General features: G+C 38.5%; 1 protein-coding gene across 1 annotated transcript; it reads right to left on the reverse strand.

Moving 5' to 3' along the window:
• Positions 1–110: 110 nt before the first annotated feature.
• Positions 111–16,682, reverse strand: LOC122190625 (dynein axonemal heavy chain 7-like; the record flags this gene model as incomplete). The annotated part of the gene is made up of 12 exons (XM_042890681.1): positions 111–341; positions 667–804; positions 1,231–1,416; positions 2,164–2,325; positions 2,877–3,077; positions 3,304–3,465; positions 3,950–4,126; positions 9,168–9,260; positions 12,104–12,298; positions 13,371–13,497; positions 15,491–15,826; positions 16,549–16,682. Coding segments are annotated over 12 exons (2,142 nt in total), but the record flags the coding sequence as incomplete, so codon positions are not given.
• Between the last annotated feature and the right edge of the window lie 346 nt (positions 16,683–17,028).

Genomic DNA, 17,028 nt, shown 5'->3' on the forward strand with positions numbered 1-17,028 from the left:
AGAACGTAAGAACGTAAGAACGTAAGAACGTAAGAACGTAAGAACGTGTTCGCCCACTTATGTGCAGAAATATGGTTATGAAATATGAAATTGGGCAATATTCCATGTACCTTCATGGCTTTCTGGATGTTGACACAAGACTCACGAATCATGTGCAACAATTTGTTGAATCTTCCCATTTCCTGAACAAGCACTGTGTTCATACTTTCACTGTAGGCAGTTGGGTACTTTCTGCTTACTGTTTCAATGTCAAAGTCACTGGGCAGTTTACTCAGGATGTCACCTGTCACATCATGAACAATGTCATCCGTGGATTTGGCACCTGTACCAGCTGCCCTGGACTGTAATGTCAAACATTGGAAATTTCAGACTGTACACTACTGAAAAAAACAAAAACTTGCCATGTCATAACATTTCTAAGTCTGTTTCCTCAAAAAAAATGCTTTGTACTTTAATACTGAAGTACTGACACAATCTCTCATAAACAAAAAAAAACCACACACCTTTAAAGCTCAGTCTAGCTATACACTAACTTCTACATAATTAACAGCAAAACATTAAAACACATTAACAACTGAGATTAAACACTCCAGACAGTCACTTGTACACCTGTGAAATTACAGGAACAGACTATCTAATCAGCTGTCTTATCATCTTTTGCATCACCTGAGTAAGAAGAATGCTGTCAAATAACAACTGTGTTTCTGACTGATCCTTAGTAATATCAGCATTGGCATGCATTCCAAATATCTCTGGGGAAGGATTCAGTGGGAGCATCCTGGTATATTCAATGTAGCTTCCGTGCTGCAAAAAAAAGAACACTTCCTTTAACTCACCTGTTTCATCAACTTATCAATCACAAGGTCCTTCCCAGCACTGCCCATTCTCTTATGCAAGCTGAATGTCCTTTAAACTTAAGTGGGCTAGATCGCTCTACCTAGCCCTGAGTGTACGAAATGGTGCAGACTGCACGCTTTAAGAAGCCTTACTAATTCAGGCTATTAATTCCTTTCTTTCCTTATCATAATTTCCAGACCTTACCCATCACTAAAGCGCTACCCAATAGTACCAGCGACAAAGCGCTATTCAACATAAGCATAATCACATACATATATACATTTTTATGTATGAATTTGTATGTACGTAAACATATATACAGTATTCCTTCAATTAGGCAACTCCTTGATACCAAGGAAGCTTCTAATAAATCCACATCTTTCAAATACTTACATCACCTTCAGGAGGAACGAAGTAAAGGCCGCTCGAATCGAACTTGTAATCTCTATTTGTAATGACTTCTGATGAGAAAAAAGTGTTCAGAACGCTACGGAGTGTGCGGCGATCCCAGTCGTCGGTGACTCTGCCGCCGTAGTTACATTCCCCGGTCATGTAGCGCAGAGCATCGTAAGGTACCTCCTAGAGGAAAAAGAAAAAAAACAAAACACATTCAGCCGCAGACTATTACTTAGCCCAATGGCCACTTCAGTATCGCTATCATCTAATTTCAAGTCAACCGGCATTCTCGCAAAACCTTAACCAAGTATGATTTACAACTGATAGTTCGCTCTTATACTGTAAATCTCCTTATCTGCAACTACTTCAGTACTTAAAATGATCCTTATACTTCATATTTCAGTATTTATACTACACTTGGGCTACTTTTGTCTTATGAAACACCACTTCTTCTTTAGAACAATAACACCATAGGCAAAAAATAAAAAAAAAATACATTGTCACAAAACAACCTCACGCATCATCTGCTGTACTCTGGAGTCCTGTATTGTCCCTAGGACTATCTAAGTCACAGCACCGGTTTCAGCATAATGATTCATGGCTTCCAACGACTCTTCCAAGAGAGGAAACCACAGCATCTCTCTAGAGACGGTGTAAGATTCAGACAGAACGGACAACAGTGTGGATCGTATTCTGCGTGACAGACAGCCAACATCAGAACCTGAACATTTCCAGCATCAATTACGTACGGACCACAACACGCTAACCTCCAAAAAGGAACGTTTTTCACACTGCTGCAAGTAAACGCTCACTGCCCAGTGACCCCTACTCAACCACTGTCCAGGGAACTCTCCGCTGTCTGAGTACGTGCCCTCACCGGTCTACGTTGCACGTGAGAACCACGTGCGGGCCTCGGGAAGGTTGCCATACCTCGTAATGGTCCAGGAAGATGTGCAGCTGCTGCACGCTGATGCGCAGATCCGTCTCGTTGAACTCGTATGGTATGTTCCAACCCAGTGGCCCGAACTTCCGCCTTTCTTGCACCAGCGCGTGGAAGAAGCATAGGCCATACAGCAATGCCTTGAACTCAGCCTTACAAACAAATGGAAGCACATTACTAATAACTACGTCCTTTACAGAATTTCACTGTTAAATTCTGTTCAGACAATGTCGCCCTGTTCCTTCTCAGTAAAGTTTTTAGGCCTTTAAGGAAACCTACGTGTAGGAAGCTTACATTTGCTTTGTTTGTAATTGAAAACATTTCAGCAAAGTATTAGATCTCATTTAAAAGAAACAAATTCCATCGGCCCTCACAGTTCAAGAGAGCAACTGCGTATTTTGCATTTCGGATAAAACCCTTGCGACAACAACCTTGCAGATTTGCAATAGTAAACAGTGTGCCTTTCAATTCACTTCTGTTGAAGAGGCATATTATCAACACCACGCCACAAAGTCACCACTGAAGTAGGAGATAACCAGAAAACAAGAAATGCTTACTTTTCTGCTACCGATAATCAAAAGTACTTCGATACGCTATAAGACAACTACTTAATTTGCTACTTTTTTTCACCAGAGCGGTCACCGTCTTCTTTAACCCCTTCTTTAACCCCTTCATGAAGTAAGGCCACCACCGCATTACTAACCGTTTTTTTGCAGCTGTTGAAAAAATTAGGGTCAGATATGGGATCCATCAGGTACGAACGAATTATGTTTGCTCGTAAACCTTTCGGCGCTTCGTTCGTCATTTTCACTCCGTTCTGAAGTACGGACACGGGAAATGTGGCAGACGGGTAACTGGTGAGCCAGATTCTGAAATCCGGATGCGTTGTGTCTGGATTAAGCTCCTACAATAAACACATACGAAAACAATTGGAATAAGTGACAGACTAATATGCATCTCCTCTGTTATTATTTGCACAATTTTTTTTTTTTTTTTTTTTTTTTGCAGGGAGGACAGAACCTACGTGGTGATTCCAGGTAATTAATGGGAATCGTCATTGAGCATTGTAAACTGCCCACATGCCTCAAATGTACTTTCAAAAGTGTAGCGAAAACGTTAGTTATTTTTACCTCGCACACTCGTTCCAGCGTGGGCATCCACGAGCTTGCCAAATGGCAATTCTGCAGAACTATCCACGTTCCTTCCTTCACTGCCTTCTCTATCATTCTCATGGCTATCGGGCCTTGGCCTTGTCCGAGCGACAGAGAACTGAGTTTTGTGTCGCTGTATCCCTGCGTAACAAAGCACGCTAAAGGTAAGAAACATACTGTGGAAGCACAACATAGCTTATAGCATCAGAGCTCACATCCGTACGTATTCTTGAATTCCTCTGCACTACTTGTTTTACAATACAATTGAAAACATTTTCTCACATCACCCCGGTTGCCTACAACCTCTCAGTGATCATCTGCCAGGGAAAGAGTCCCGCTATGCATCTGTTTAGTTCTGAACCTTACGGTTCTGACAGTTCCACAAAACTCCTATAAACATAAGGGCTCATAAGGGATGCACGCAATCTACAATAAAATGCACCGAGAGTTTACTGCTTGGTAGCCGGACAGCTGCATGACGCTCAACGGCTAAGAACTCCGGTAGTCACAGGCGTGCGGTGCAAGAAATTTATCTTAAGGAAACGTAGGAGTTTTAGATTAACAACACACACACACACACACACGCATCATCTACCTTGAAAAAAATCTGGAGATATTACAATACCTGATCGTCAGCAAACTTAACAAGTGCTGCCATGGGGTCGGCACCGGGAGAAAGTATGAATATCAGTGGTGCGCAAGAGTGGCTGTCAGAAAACGCTCTCGACAAATCAAATGGAGGTGGCTCGATAAACGGACGGCCCAGGTTGTGAATGATGAATTCCTGCACTGTTGGTATTACCTAAAAAAAGAAACAATCAAATCTGAACACCCTATTGATGTGGAAGTGTTACTATGCCATTTGGAACAGTTTACTATAAGCCCCAAGGAGAGTACCGCTACACAGACAACAAACCACTAATTCAATCCCAGAGAAATAACTTAATACATAAAAAATGTGACCGAAATAATCTCGTAAGAAAGACGTACCCTGAAATGGCTGAAATAAGCAACCCTTAAAGTCATTCCCATCTCGCATCTGAACAGAGTAACATAGTGACGTAAGAACCTGGAAGCGAACCTGGAAGCCCACCCGCGCGCATGCTAATTATGTCGCAAACAGAATTTCACCTTTCAAATACCTTAATGGAGCTTGCTTTGAAAGACATAATTTTGAAAGAGATAATTTGAAAGAAGTAAAACCTCAGATTTGCAAAGTACAGCATAGCATAGTATCCTGCCCTTTAGATTTACTATTGTAGAGTAAGCACAGTTTCATAAGTATGAAACAGTTTGCAAGAACACAGCTGCATGCTTTGATAACTACAAACATCTATAGCTACTTTCCTCTTTTAAGTCACCATTTATTTTATTTGTTTCTTCAATAGTATACCTTAAAATACACTGAACATTGCATAATTACCAATTCACCATTACAGAAATACCACAGATACAACAACATTAGCAAACACAGTATAAAATTTTGACCCTTGACATGAAATTGAAGTAATTTAAAACACTTCAAAAACACCAGTAGTAGTTCAATTCCTGTTATTACAGCCTATGTGTTTTCAACAGCTTCTGTATTGTTTTCAACAGCTTCTGTATCAACTCTACACAAAACTATTGAATTTCTATAAGCTTTTCACTTACATTTTCAACACCACAATTATAAAACACAATAATAAATGCAATCATACATAATAAACACTATTCATTTCAGTTAATAAATACATAATATGAAACATCACATACCTGAAACAAAAGAAGACTTGTATCCCACTCTTCACACTCCCACTCTCACCCATGTGTTCTCACTTATTTTAAAGCCGCTCTGCTTCACAGGTGTAGTGTGTCACCAATTAGGCAAATAACTTAAATTGGAGACCTGGGAAGACAGGAGCTCTGACCTACACTCCCTACAGCCTGCACCGATGGAGGCGCTTCTGCAAGAGCTCCTTTCGACTTTGAAACTTCTGAATGAGCTTAAAGAAATGTAAGATTATGAAAGTCGCTTAAAAACCTTGGTTAACTAGCTTTTTGTAATGAACTGCAAATATGCTTCAGAGAATGAGTGATAAAGGATGCTTTAACATTGTGGGGTTTTTTTTTACATGCTATAAAGGTGAAGTTCTTCATGTTAGTGTACTTTTGTTCAAGAGGTCTTTGTGAGCATTTGCTTAGTCAGAGATAAAAAGCTGAGCGATTTGTTTTCCTTGTGCTCTAAAATATTGCAGCAGGATGACTACAAGCTCATGTATTTAGTTTGCTGATCTATGTTTAATTTTATGTATTCTGAACTTAGGGTTACTTTTTACATTACATTGCATTTCTGTTTGCAGATTCTCCTTTTAGAAATAAGCCTAGGGGACTATTCTACTTCATCCAGTAGGAAGGATGAAGTATCGGAATGATTACTTTCGGAATCTAATATCCAAAGTTAAAATCATCTTCATATTACTAAACGCTTACGTCCTTGCAGGCTTCAACTTGCAGGCTGAAAAGAGGAGACTGTGTTTCTGTTTTGGCGCATGTATCGAACAACTGGGTTAGATCTCAGCTATGCTGTGCTAAAGGAGTTATCTAAGAGGTGAATCTTGATAACTGAAACAAACGTGTTTTTCAGTTTTCTTGCTAGGTACCTTTCTAAACTGACAGGAAAATGTAGCGCTAAACTCACGCAGTTTATATGTAAGGGTTTTCTATGGCCGTGGTCCTGCGCTACATTTTTTTTTCTAGAAAAAAAATATATTCTCAGATACAGCAGATTACGTGCATGGATAGCAGAACGCTGCTGTAGGTGTGCTAGCTAATCTCTGAAATAGCAAAAGTACTGTGGTAGCCTGCGATTATAACAGCTACATAAAAACCTACTTCCTGGATCTGACTGTTCCTTGTTCCTTTACTGACTTGCCCTCTTGCAGCTCTCGCTCTTAAGACTTTTTTTTCAGCTGGATCTATGCGGATAGATACAGCGGGGAAAAACGTTACCAAAAGTCTTCTGCGATGATTCCATGTGAGCACGAGCCATGTGTTGGATGAAGTTCTAAACTTCTCAACTGTCTCTTGCAAGTGGCAAAGGTGGGCTTTATCCACTGCCGAAGTGCAAGTGAACCGGATGTGGCAAAATGTTTCTTTTGCTTGATAGAACTGGAGGGCTGGGAAACTAATGATGACCCACAGTAAGCACAGACTTAACCACGTTCTTTAAATATTTCTGTAAATCTCTTTGACAACGCCCCTTTATTTATTACAAAACTAACAAGTTTTCTAGCATTTTACTAAACTGAAACTTACCGAAAGCTTATCCTATCTTATACCTTGACACATTTGCTAGTTATACTCTATATGGTTTTTCACTTCTTCTTTTGCATCCAAAGAGAACGTTTGAGATTTGGCAATAGAAAATGATTTCTATCAGTGATGTGAAGTCAGTCCAGATCTTGCCTTTCACTATCTCTCGCTCACGGTTCACACAACTGGTTTTATCTAACACTGGCTGAATTATCTTTCAGATGTTATCTGCAAAATGTCTCCTCTGTCCGTAGACAGAAATACTAAAGAAACCTGCCTGCTTTTTACGCATCTTGAAGTGCAATTTTTTTGGTTTTAGTATCTGTTCTTTTTCTGAGCTCACGTTGCAGGGAGAAGCACACCAACTGTCACAGCTGTGAATTTTTATCTCTTACTAAGTGGTTTGATGATCTGACAATGGAGGAGTACTACATGCTGGAGATGATGTGGTTAACAACCTTCCCTGTAAGTGTTAACTAAGTCATCTTAAAATGTGAAGCTGAACTATTTAAAAAACAAAAAAAAAAAACAAAAACAAAAAAAAAAAAAAAAAAAAAGGAAAACAAAAACCAAAACCAAAAACAAAACAGAACTCCAGAACTCTTTCTTTTCTTAAGAAGGTTGAACACTAGGGAAGGCATGATGGTGTCGTGCCAGAATGAGTAACTTGGAATTGATAATTAAAATACCTTATTTGCTAAGTAACCTGCAGCTCTAGCCCTTCCAAACCTAGTTTGTCTAGTTTCTGGATGAAAACTTAGTTCAGTTCCGACTGTTTATCCAACATCTCATTGCAGTAGAAAAATGAACGTGAGTGTGTAATAGTAATTCCCGGAAACTACAATTAGCAACTCTATCTTTTCTCAGAGGGGAAGAATATCACACCTGACAAAATAAAACTTGGTCGGACTGCTGCTTTTTGTCTCTAGCTTTACACTGAATTGCTGTCTAATTATGCCGTCAGACTGCAAACCTTCTTTTGAATGAGTTACGGTTCTCGAGTTCTGATCGTCCCTGCAGTATTTGTGCCGGCTGTGCTGTTGACGTATATCGAAGCACACATATCTGAACTTTTTTAATTAATGGCCTTTGATATGCCATCTCTTAATTCTATGGATAATAACAGAGAATGAAGTGAGATGAACTCCCTGATGGGGCGTGCGAACTGTGCCCCCCTTATTTGTTGTCTAAGCCCCCTGTGGCTTTGCGCAATAGATCTTTATCTTGCTGGTAAGGTCTCATATTGAAAATATACCTGGTGGCTGTCAAGATTACATCAAGAATAAACAGCGCTCAAATAGCTAAAAATAGGAGCGGTCTGCTTTATTGGAAGCGGTTTGATACTTCAGAAGCTGGACTAATTATAAAAAGTTATTACCTAAATATACCTAAACTAAAACTAAATTCAAGACTCTCTCCCTGATGCTATTGAAAGCATAGCTGAACAACATGCTTGCAACTTACAAGTTTGCTAAATATATTTAAAAAAAAAAAAAAAATCCCTAAACTGAATCCCACTGGCAAAGTGAAATTGAATATGACTGATATTTTTTTTCTCTTTATACAGTAAACATATTTTTATTCCTGTGCAAATACTAACATTAAGCTGAACAGCAGTTTGAGGAAGAATTTCTTAATAGGCTCTCTGGAGCAGAAGTAGTAACCGATTTATTTCTCTCTTTTGCAAAATGCTTTGTCACAGGTAGGCGTGAGCTAATACTAGTCACGATAACCTGTGAATGTATGATAAATACATAAGCAAATACTTTTATCTTGCTTTTCATGGGCTGACCTTTGAATAAAGATGACTAACAGCGAGTACCTGCTGCGATCTATGCCTTATTCAAGTCTTTGAGCCAGACACTCGCAACTGTCCTGAATCAAAATACTATGTGTAGGACAAAATGGACCTGGCTGTCTGCAGTAATTACTACTTAACAGTCTACGCTGCTGTTAAATTATCTTCCTACACCAATCTAATTGACCTTGGATAGCAACGTGAAAAACTTATGCAAGCCAAGTTGTCAGATGTAATAAAAAGGGAAAGTCACTAGGCTTGTAAGATGACCTTGAGTTGGAAATGCTCAGGAGATTTTGGTGTATGCAGTGAAACGTTTAAAAAAAAAAAAAAACCAAACCTCAAAGCCTATCCTTCCACGTTAATAAGTCTGCTTGTTACACTTTTCTGGGAGGAGACGTGGCTGGTCTAGGATAACCAAAGGTACATTCCGTCTCCTATTGTTACGTATGTAGAAGCTAGGGGAAAGAAGGAGGACAGAGTACATTTGGAACGACGGCATTTATCTTACTGTGACTTCTACCTGGTAAACAGACTACCTCAGCGTGAACTTTCACAGTCTTACCACATCCGTTTCTCTCCCCCGTCTCACTGTGAGTGCTGAGCAAGTGCCCGCGTAGCGCTTAGCTGCCAGCTGGGGCTAAACTGTGGCAACTCAGTTGAAATGCAAATTTGCAAATGTTTTTTGCTTCTAAAATACACAGAGGGTTTTTTTTTTTTTTTTTTAATAAGGCAGTAGCCTTGTACGTACCTTGTCAGGTCTCAGACAGCGAATGATGAGCATCCTTTGGAATTCGCCCAACTTTTCTTGCCACTCTGCAGGAAAATCCTCGTGCTGAGGATCCTAAAAACATACATATTTCAGTTTTCTCTAAAGCATTTGTGAATTATGTGAATTGTTGATTATCTTAACTCGATACATCAATTCACAATAGTCTTTTTAAAAATCTGCAGGAATGGGACTTTGTGTTATTTTCCCTCATTTAATGTTTTTTCTTAAAAAAAAAAAAAAAAAAAAAAAAAAAGTATATCTAGGGAGTGTCTACTGTGGCAGAGAAGCCAGTCATTATCAGGTATTTAAAATGTTAACGACCCCAGTTCCTCTTTTCTCTAGGACGAAAGCAGACAAGAGATGAGATATAGGAAATGCTACGCTATTATATGACAATCGGTATTTATGCCGGATCTGAGTGAAATTGAACTGAAAAAACGAGTCAAAGAATGCCCCAGAACTTATTTTGTAAGCAGCTTATGAACATTCCAGCTATTTGACAGCAGTTACTAGACCGGAATAACAATGAGCGTGCGGTGTATGTTAACTTACTCCAGTACAATACTAGCTGGACACTGCTGTTACGGCTGCACCGGGGCAACTTAGGCTCGCATGTAAAGGGCCGGGCACAGAGGCATATGGGTGGACTACGGATTCCGAGCAACTCTGATTTAGCAAATCCATTCACGATGGAGCTTGTGTTCCTCAAAGGGCCTGGGCTCTGACCCTCTCCATGATTTCTTAGCACTTAGCGCAGCGTTCTGGATACTAATCTTATTTTTCAATTAATAGAAGGGGGAAATAGGTATGTAGCTGTGAAAACTCCGACTCTTTAAGAGCATGGCTAAAAAAGTGCTAGTTTGGTATCACTGAGAAAATTAAGAAACACTTATGAGCAAAGGTTGCACTGAAGACCACAATGAGTTGTGCTACTGCCAAAAACTGATTGTTTATCCACGAGAAGCAGAGATGCAGCAGTAAGCTTTGACGTTAAGGTGGCCAGCCAGCTGGTTGGAGGAAACCAAGTTTCGGTCCCTGCTCTAAGATACAGAGCTTAACTTTAGACAAAATACACAAAACTCTTGGAGCAGGGAGCTGAACTCAGGTCTTCTCTGTTTTTGGAAGAAACATGAGTTGCAAGAGTAGGAGAAGCAAACGTCAAATAGTTTTTTGATGATCTTGAGACAGCTATATTCATCATACTGTTATTTATGACGAGGGTGCTGGAAGTCATTTTGTGCCCTCTTTCTACTCCTTTCATTGACTAAACTGCCCTTTGCCTGCTTGTGCGTTGCTGGGGATAAACCATACTGGTGAAAAAGATGGCCTCTATGAGAAAAAGAATGGTTACTGAGACCCATCAACTAGCACTTCTCAACATTCCAGTGCTTTCACAGGAAAGTATTATTGTTGAAGCTGGACGCTGAAAGAAAATGTTTTTATAATGAGTAAGAGGCCTAATGCCTCCTCCAGATCAAGACGGTGACAGGCACTATATATACCGTTCAGGGTTCAGTAACGGCGGTCCTAGTTGAGGTCTTACTAATTCTTTAGATTTTTTTTTTTTTAATAATTTAATAGATTTTTTTTTTTTTTTTTTTTTTTTTAATGATATTTAAGTGAAGAAATTTCTGTTTATTTCAGTTTGGCTCTTTGAATGTGGTCAGCGGTCAATATGTGGACCCTGATTCTTTTCTTCTGCAAGTCAGCACCTTTACTATAAAATGGTATCATCTTAGTGTACATCATGAAGTAGTCTTCTCACCCTCTGTTTCAAAGGTTGTAATTTCCATGTTTGGTTTCTCAATGGCTAGTGTTGGAAGATGAACTGAAGCTGTCAACTTACCATATAAGTTATGTAAATGCTTAAGGCAAGCTTTATTTCTGCTATTTGCCTGTTTCCTGCTATCTGGACGACTGAAGCAGCCGTATCTACTTTATTTCTTCAAAATTTATCATACCATCATGAGAAATTCCAACTAAAAATCCTTTAGCTTTCCTCTCTACCCCTGTCCAGTCCCTTGGTTAGAGAAAGGATTTCTAAATCGTTGAAATAGATAAAATGCAGCCTTTTTAAAAAGAGTGTAACAGGTCACAGGCCATCTAGCTGTACATTGATATATTTTCCTCATTTAAGTAACGTTGAGAAAAATGCCTCACTCAACTAGATGAACAGACGCTACTGTTTCAGTGTTGGTGTTGGAAACAGTAACGGTCAGGCGTGGTGCTATTGGGAAATGGTAGTTTTTAAAATAGTTGGATCAGGAATTGTGCATACAGTGAGAGCTAGCTGCGTAACTCACGGCATAACTAAAAGCAGAAGAAAAGCGGTATGATAAAACAAGCGCCAAGAGAAGTTGACAGTAAGACAAAGCAAGTGCCTAAAAGTGGAGTGTAAGTCATCTACAAAGGCTCAATTTTGAGTGTACAGTAGTGAAAACGTTTAAAGAAATCATTTGTGCCTATCTGTCACTCTGGAATAGGACGCAGGTCTCCTGAATCCCACTTGAGTATTTCTAAAATGCAACGGTTGTTTTTGTTGCTGTCATTTCTTAAATTTACCCAAAAAAGCTAAATACCTATGTAATGGTACGAAAAGGCATCCTCAAAGCCCTGTGAACAAATGGACCTACCGATAAGGCAACAGCGGCTGATTTGAATGTAACTAATTTCACTGTTGCCTTACTTCTACAGGATTTGCCTTCTTTTACTCCAGCCCAAATCAAATACCTGCTATTCAGTAGCCACCTGACAAACTGGCAGTTATCTGCCCCTCCACACCGTTTGCTTAAATTTTTACCTTCACATATGCAGAAATCAACCCTGTAAAATGACAATACTCCATTTTCTGACAACAAATGTATTTGATGCGTTAATTAGCTTATGGAAGCAAGCAATTGGGAATGTTAACGTACCAAGCTGTCGTACACGGTTTTCCATCCGTCTTTAAGTCGCGTAAAATCCTTACGAATGTTCGTGAAGCACGGCAAGTCTTCTAGCCGACAGATTTCATCCCATGATTGCGGAGGAAGCCAGGTGCACGGATTAGAGAAGGGATTGTCCAAGCCTATGCCACCGGTCAACAGGAATTTCCATTCATTCTCGTTAATCTGCGGGGAAAAACGCTGCTCTTAGAACTAAATAAATAAAATCTGATCGTTTTAATATGTTCTATAGGAAATCACTGTGCTTATCTGATTTCTTAGACCAGTTGAAAAAGATTCCGACTCGAAGCATTTAGAGTCTGATTTTCAGTTAACAATGAATTTGAGGAACTGGAAAACTTAATACAAAAGCTGATTTTAAAAGGATTTTCATTTGCATTCCTAAATTGGAGGAACGAGCAGTTTAAGACAAAGCGCTCTTCATTACATTTGTTCTTAGTTCCCAACATTTTGGAGCGGAAAAAGCAAATAAAAAAACCCATTCTGGAAATACTTAAGGGGACAACGCAGTTTGAAAACTTTTCACTATAATGTAAGTCCAACTATTGGTCCATTATGCGTCTCGTTCTTTTATCTCAAAACTTGAATGGCTTAAGTTTTGTAAATGCAAGTGGCTTGTCCATAGCTGTGTCAGCTCTTGAAAATATTCATTCTAGTGCTTCTGCGATACTGTGAAACCACCGAGCAATTTTAAGAAGTACCGCTTTGCGGATATTGAGGTTAAAGTGAGCGTATTTCATCGTGAATTAAAAAAAAAAAAAAAGAAAGAAAAAAATCCTAGTAAAAAAGTATTTCGTAAAGAATTAGTAAAAATTAACAAAATTCACATTTGCTTTCAGCAATTCTTACTAAAAAATTAAAAAGATTTAACGCTTTAAGTGAAGATGAGTTATTTCTTAAATTGCCTCTCACAATTCATTTTTATATGCTTTCAGAATTCAGAATACGTTACGGTAAAATTTTGTAAAACCTTAACCCTAAGAATAGTATAGGGCGGACTTAGGTTTCAATAACATCCAGAAAAGCTATTATCATCTAGTATGTTTTTGCCACACTTGTTTGTGACAAATTTATTTTATTCTATAGAATCTCCTTTGCTTCTAGTAATTGCTTATTGAACTCAAACAACAAAATTCTGGATTAAATATTACTATTACGTATACGCTTATTTTCCTATTTTATCCTCTCAATTCTTACGGCTGGTCGTTTGAACAGGAGATTATTTTTAATTACTTACCATTTTCTCATATTTCAGGAGATTCACAGTTAGATAAAAAGAGAAGAGCAGCTTGTCCTTTTCAAACAGTGAACGACAGACATTGACGTAAAGAGAGTAAGTGAAATGATCCTTGAGAATCTTCAACCTACAGGTGTCAGGAAAAGAATGATCTTCCATTAATATCAAGCTTAAGATCTGTGCATTTTTGAAGCCTACTACAAATAAATTGGATCCCCTTAATTGTAAGAAACTCTCTGGTCAATTAGCCTCAAAAGAATCGTTAAATTGGGGTACCGATTTTTGGCCAAAATAACAAAAACCAAAATTACGACTCCCCGACATGTTTTGCTGAGGAAAAGAGCAGTCTCCTTTGGAAGTGGCAAAAACAATCTTAAGATTCATTATGAACAAGAATACCACGGCTCAAATCCAAACCGCTGATTTTTGATCGTCTTCTGTAATCCATTTTCTATTCTACAGACGCTATAATCGCAAATATACGAAAAACTTATGACTGTTAATTATTTTCTTTAAATTAAATAAAAAAGGACGGTTTGTCAGTCATCATTTCGCCAAGAGTTACGTTAGAACAGCCAAAAAGAAATGAAAAACCTATACAGATGGTTAAAAACCAAGCACCTGCATTCGTACAGTTATGTCAAACAAAGAAAAGAATTAAGAAGAACATAAAAATCTCAGAGCACGTAGTGACTACCACCTGATTAGCGGAGACGACCCAAGAAAAAAGTCCCACGTGAATTATTAACTGACAGAATTTTCTGTGCCTTAGCAGGTCTGCCTTTTTATGTCTTTCATGGTCAAAGCTGTGAAAATGAGCTTACACCGATTGTGCCCCGGGAATGCATACTGTCACCTGGAATTCAGGTTCCGCATCTTCCAATTTCTGCTAGCACAGAGTTTTTGTTTCAAATAAACTAAGCAAAAAACTTTTTTCTTATCGCTCGCTGACTTTGATTTAGGAACACAGGCGCGTGTGGCTGCTTTTTTGAGACAAGAACACGTAAGAATTAAAGTCAAAGGGATAGGTGTATAGAATGCAGACTGTCTTTTGGCAGAAGGATAAGTTGAACATAGTTTCAAATACAATAACAAAATATTAATTCTGACTTGAATGCGTAGCATTTGTGATAAAAACGCGTATGCTAATCTTGAACTATACAAACCTTAAATTCTAATGAAAAAATAACCTTCGTAAATCAGTACGCCATTAAAACAAACGCTTTTACGTTAAGTGCTACCTTGCCAGAAACCGCACCTCACTTGTATTTAAATAAAACACAGACTGTCACAGATAATTCAGAAATTGTAATCCGTAACACTAACTGTTTTTTCTGCAGTAGTTTCCCCTGTCTTTCATTCAGTGAATGACCACGGAAGTAGCTAAGCTAGAAAAGCAAAGCTCCGTGCATTTAATCCCCAGATCTGGAGATCAAACAAGCTGCCGAAATACAATTTATTAATTGAATTGATGGAATACTGAAAAGATCTCTTAAGAAAATCTCCGTGTAGATAATTCACTTCAGCGTTACATTTTGAACAATCCTACTGCGATCTTAATCAATCACACGTAAAATCAATCCAGGGCTTGCTTTTATGAGATCATTGAAGATTGCAGTTTCTCCCGTTCTCGTGAAGAAAAAATGGAAGAGGGAGGGACGCCCCGCATACAAAACCGTAATCAAACATTCCAACATTTGCTGGGTTAATAACTACTGCTTTTCCTACTCTACAACCTAGGCCCCCGGACGCAAGACTTCATTCTCTTTTACCAGTTGCGTGAATGTTTCTTATCTGCTTCGGGAAGGCATACAAAGTCAATACATTAAATACAAAATTAAGGTGAGCGGACCATTTTAATTGCTCTGCTGCTTTGCAAATTCACATGTGTCTTAAGTTAGCGATTACTAAATAAAAGAGTGAAATATGTTGCACTTGTATTATGTCATACCATTTTGTCTCTATGAAGAAATTGTCTTTCAGAACAATATCCGGCAGATATATACAAGGAATGTTTCAGAACGCGACGCCTTACGTGACACGCTTCGCAGAAATGGCACTAACTTCTCTAGACTAACCGAAAATGTCACCAATTACAAATGGCAAATTATCCCTCTTACCTTGTTTGTAAATCTTCTGATTTCTCTGAGTTATCTATAGACATGGTGAAAAGGTTAATAAACCACATGAGAGAGTACTGATACATCGGCTCAATGTTGGCTAGATCGGTAATAGAAAAAAACAAGATCGATGAATGGACAGCAATAGGACGATAGCCCATACGAGTGGCATCAATCTTCTTTTCTGTTTCTTCGGCTACAGCTTGCTTTTCAGAAATCTCGTTAGCCAGAACTTTGGAAGAAGACAATATCTTAATAGCGGTTTCATCCTCCAAAATATTTCCTTCCGAAGCCGAAAGAACTTCTAAAATCTTGTCTTCTATTTCTTTTAATTGCCTATGATAAAATACAATTTTTTTTGCTTATTAAATTTGGCAATTTTCTGCTAGTTTTACAGAAGAAGGTTATGCGTAGATTCTTTCCATGGTACGCAACTTACGTAAGAAAACCTTTTTGTACCTGTTAGTAAGTATTGGCTTAAATTTCAGAAAAATTAAGCTAATTTCAGACTTGAAATAAACACTGCAAATAAACAAAGGGAGAATGGGTCACAACATTTTGAATGCTACACGTTTCATGCTTTGATCTGCGGGCAAAGATCCCTTCCGCATGTGCAATAATAGCAAATATAATGCAGAGGGGGAAAAAAAAAAACAAAACAGTGTAAAACATCAACGTTTGTGAGGACAGCAAATCATATGTTAATAACAACTTGAAAGGGACGTGTAAAGACAGAAGACAGGATCAGGAGTTTGCTCTACGATGACACATCCCCCTAACTTCTTCAATATTTTATTACAATCCCACATATAGCAAACTGTGTCTGTGACAAAAAGCCATAAACGGTATGAGTAAGAGAAAGACCATGCGTTCTCAACAGTCTAAAAGCTAAACGAGCAGAGTCTGGGCTCTCAAAAATCATGCTCTTGAATTTCCAGTTAAATCAGACCTAAATAATAGAACAATTAAAAAATGCCTCTGAAAAGTATTTCCAGTGATTTTGATTTTCCTAAACTGCAATCTGCTTCAGTCCCTAGCAAGGGAAATTATCTTCATACCTTTTATTTGCAGCCCCTTGAAGGATGAGGGCTTGTTTTTCTCCTTCAAGATCTGGTCTTTCTCTTGCAACTACTATTCCAAGAAGCTGATCCTGCATTCCTTCTGAAGTTATCATGAAATTCAATAGCGTTACCTGTTAGAAGGAAGATGTTTTGAGAATTGATCATATACAATTAAAATGCTTCCTCATTTACAGGATGAGGACTGCATAATGACGCGTTACACGAAAATTGGATGTAAATGAACAGCAGATGAGAGTTTAAGATCGTGTACCGGAAAGTTAGCGCTTGAAATTAAATTGAAACTCTAATGCTTCAAGTGACTGGTTCACGTAACGTAAATGAACGATCCTTCGATACCTTTAGCCTTCAAATAGCTTTTTCAGAGAGACTTCTATGAATGGAAGATTCAAATTAATGCACAAGTTCTGTAAATACATTGGTTCGTGTTTGTTTTCCAGATCTGTTCAATCTGAACAT

The sequence above is a fragment of the Lagopus leucura genome, unplaced genomic scaffold (genome assembly GCF_019238085.1).
Source record: "Lagopus leucura isolate 7727_CA_CO unplaced genomic scaffold, USGS_WTPT01 148-14_obj-0_obj, whole genome shotgun sequence".
NCBI classification, from domain to species: domain Eukaryota; kingdom Metazoa; phylum Chordata; class Aves; order Galliformes; family Phasianidae; genus Lagopus; species Lagopus leucura.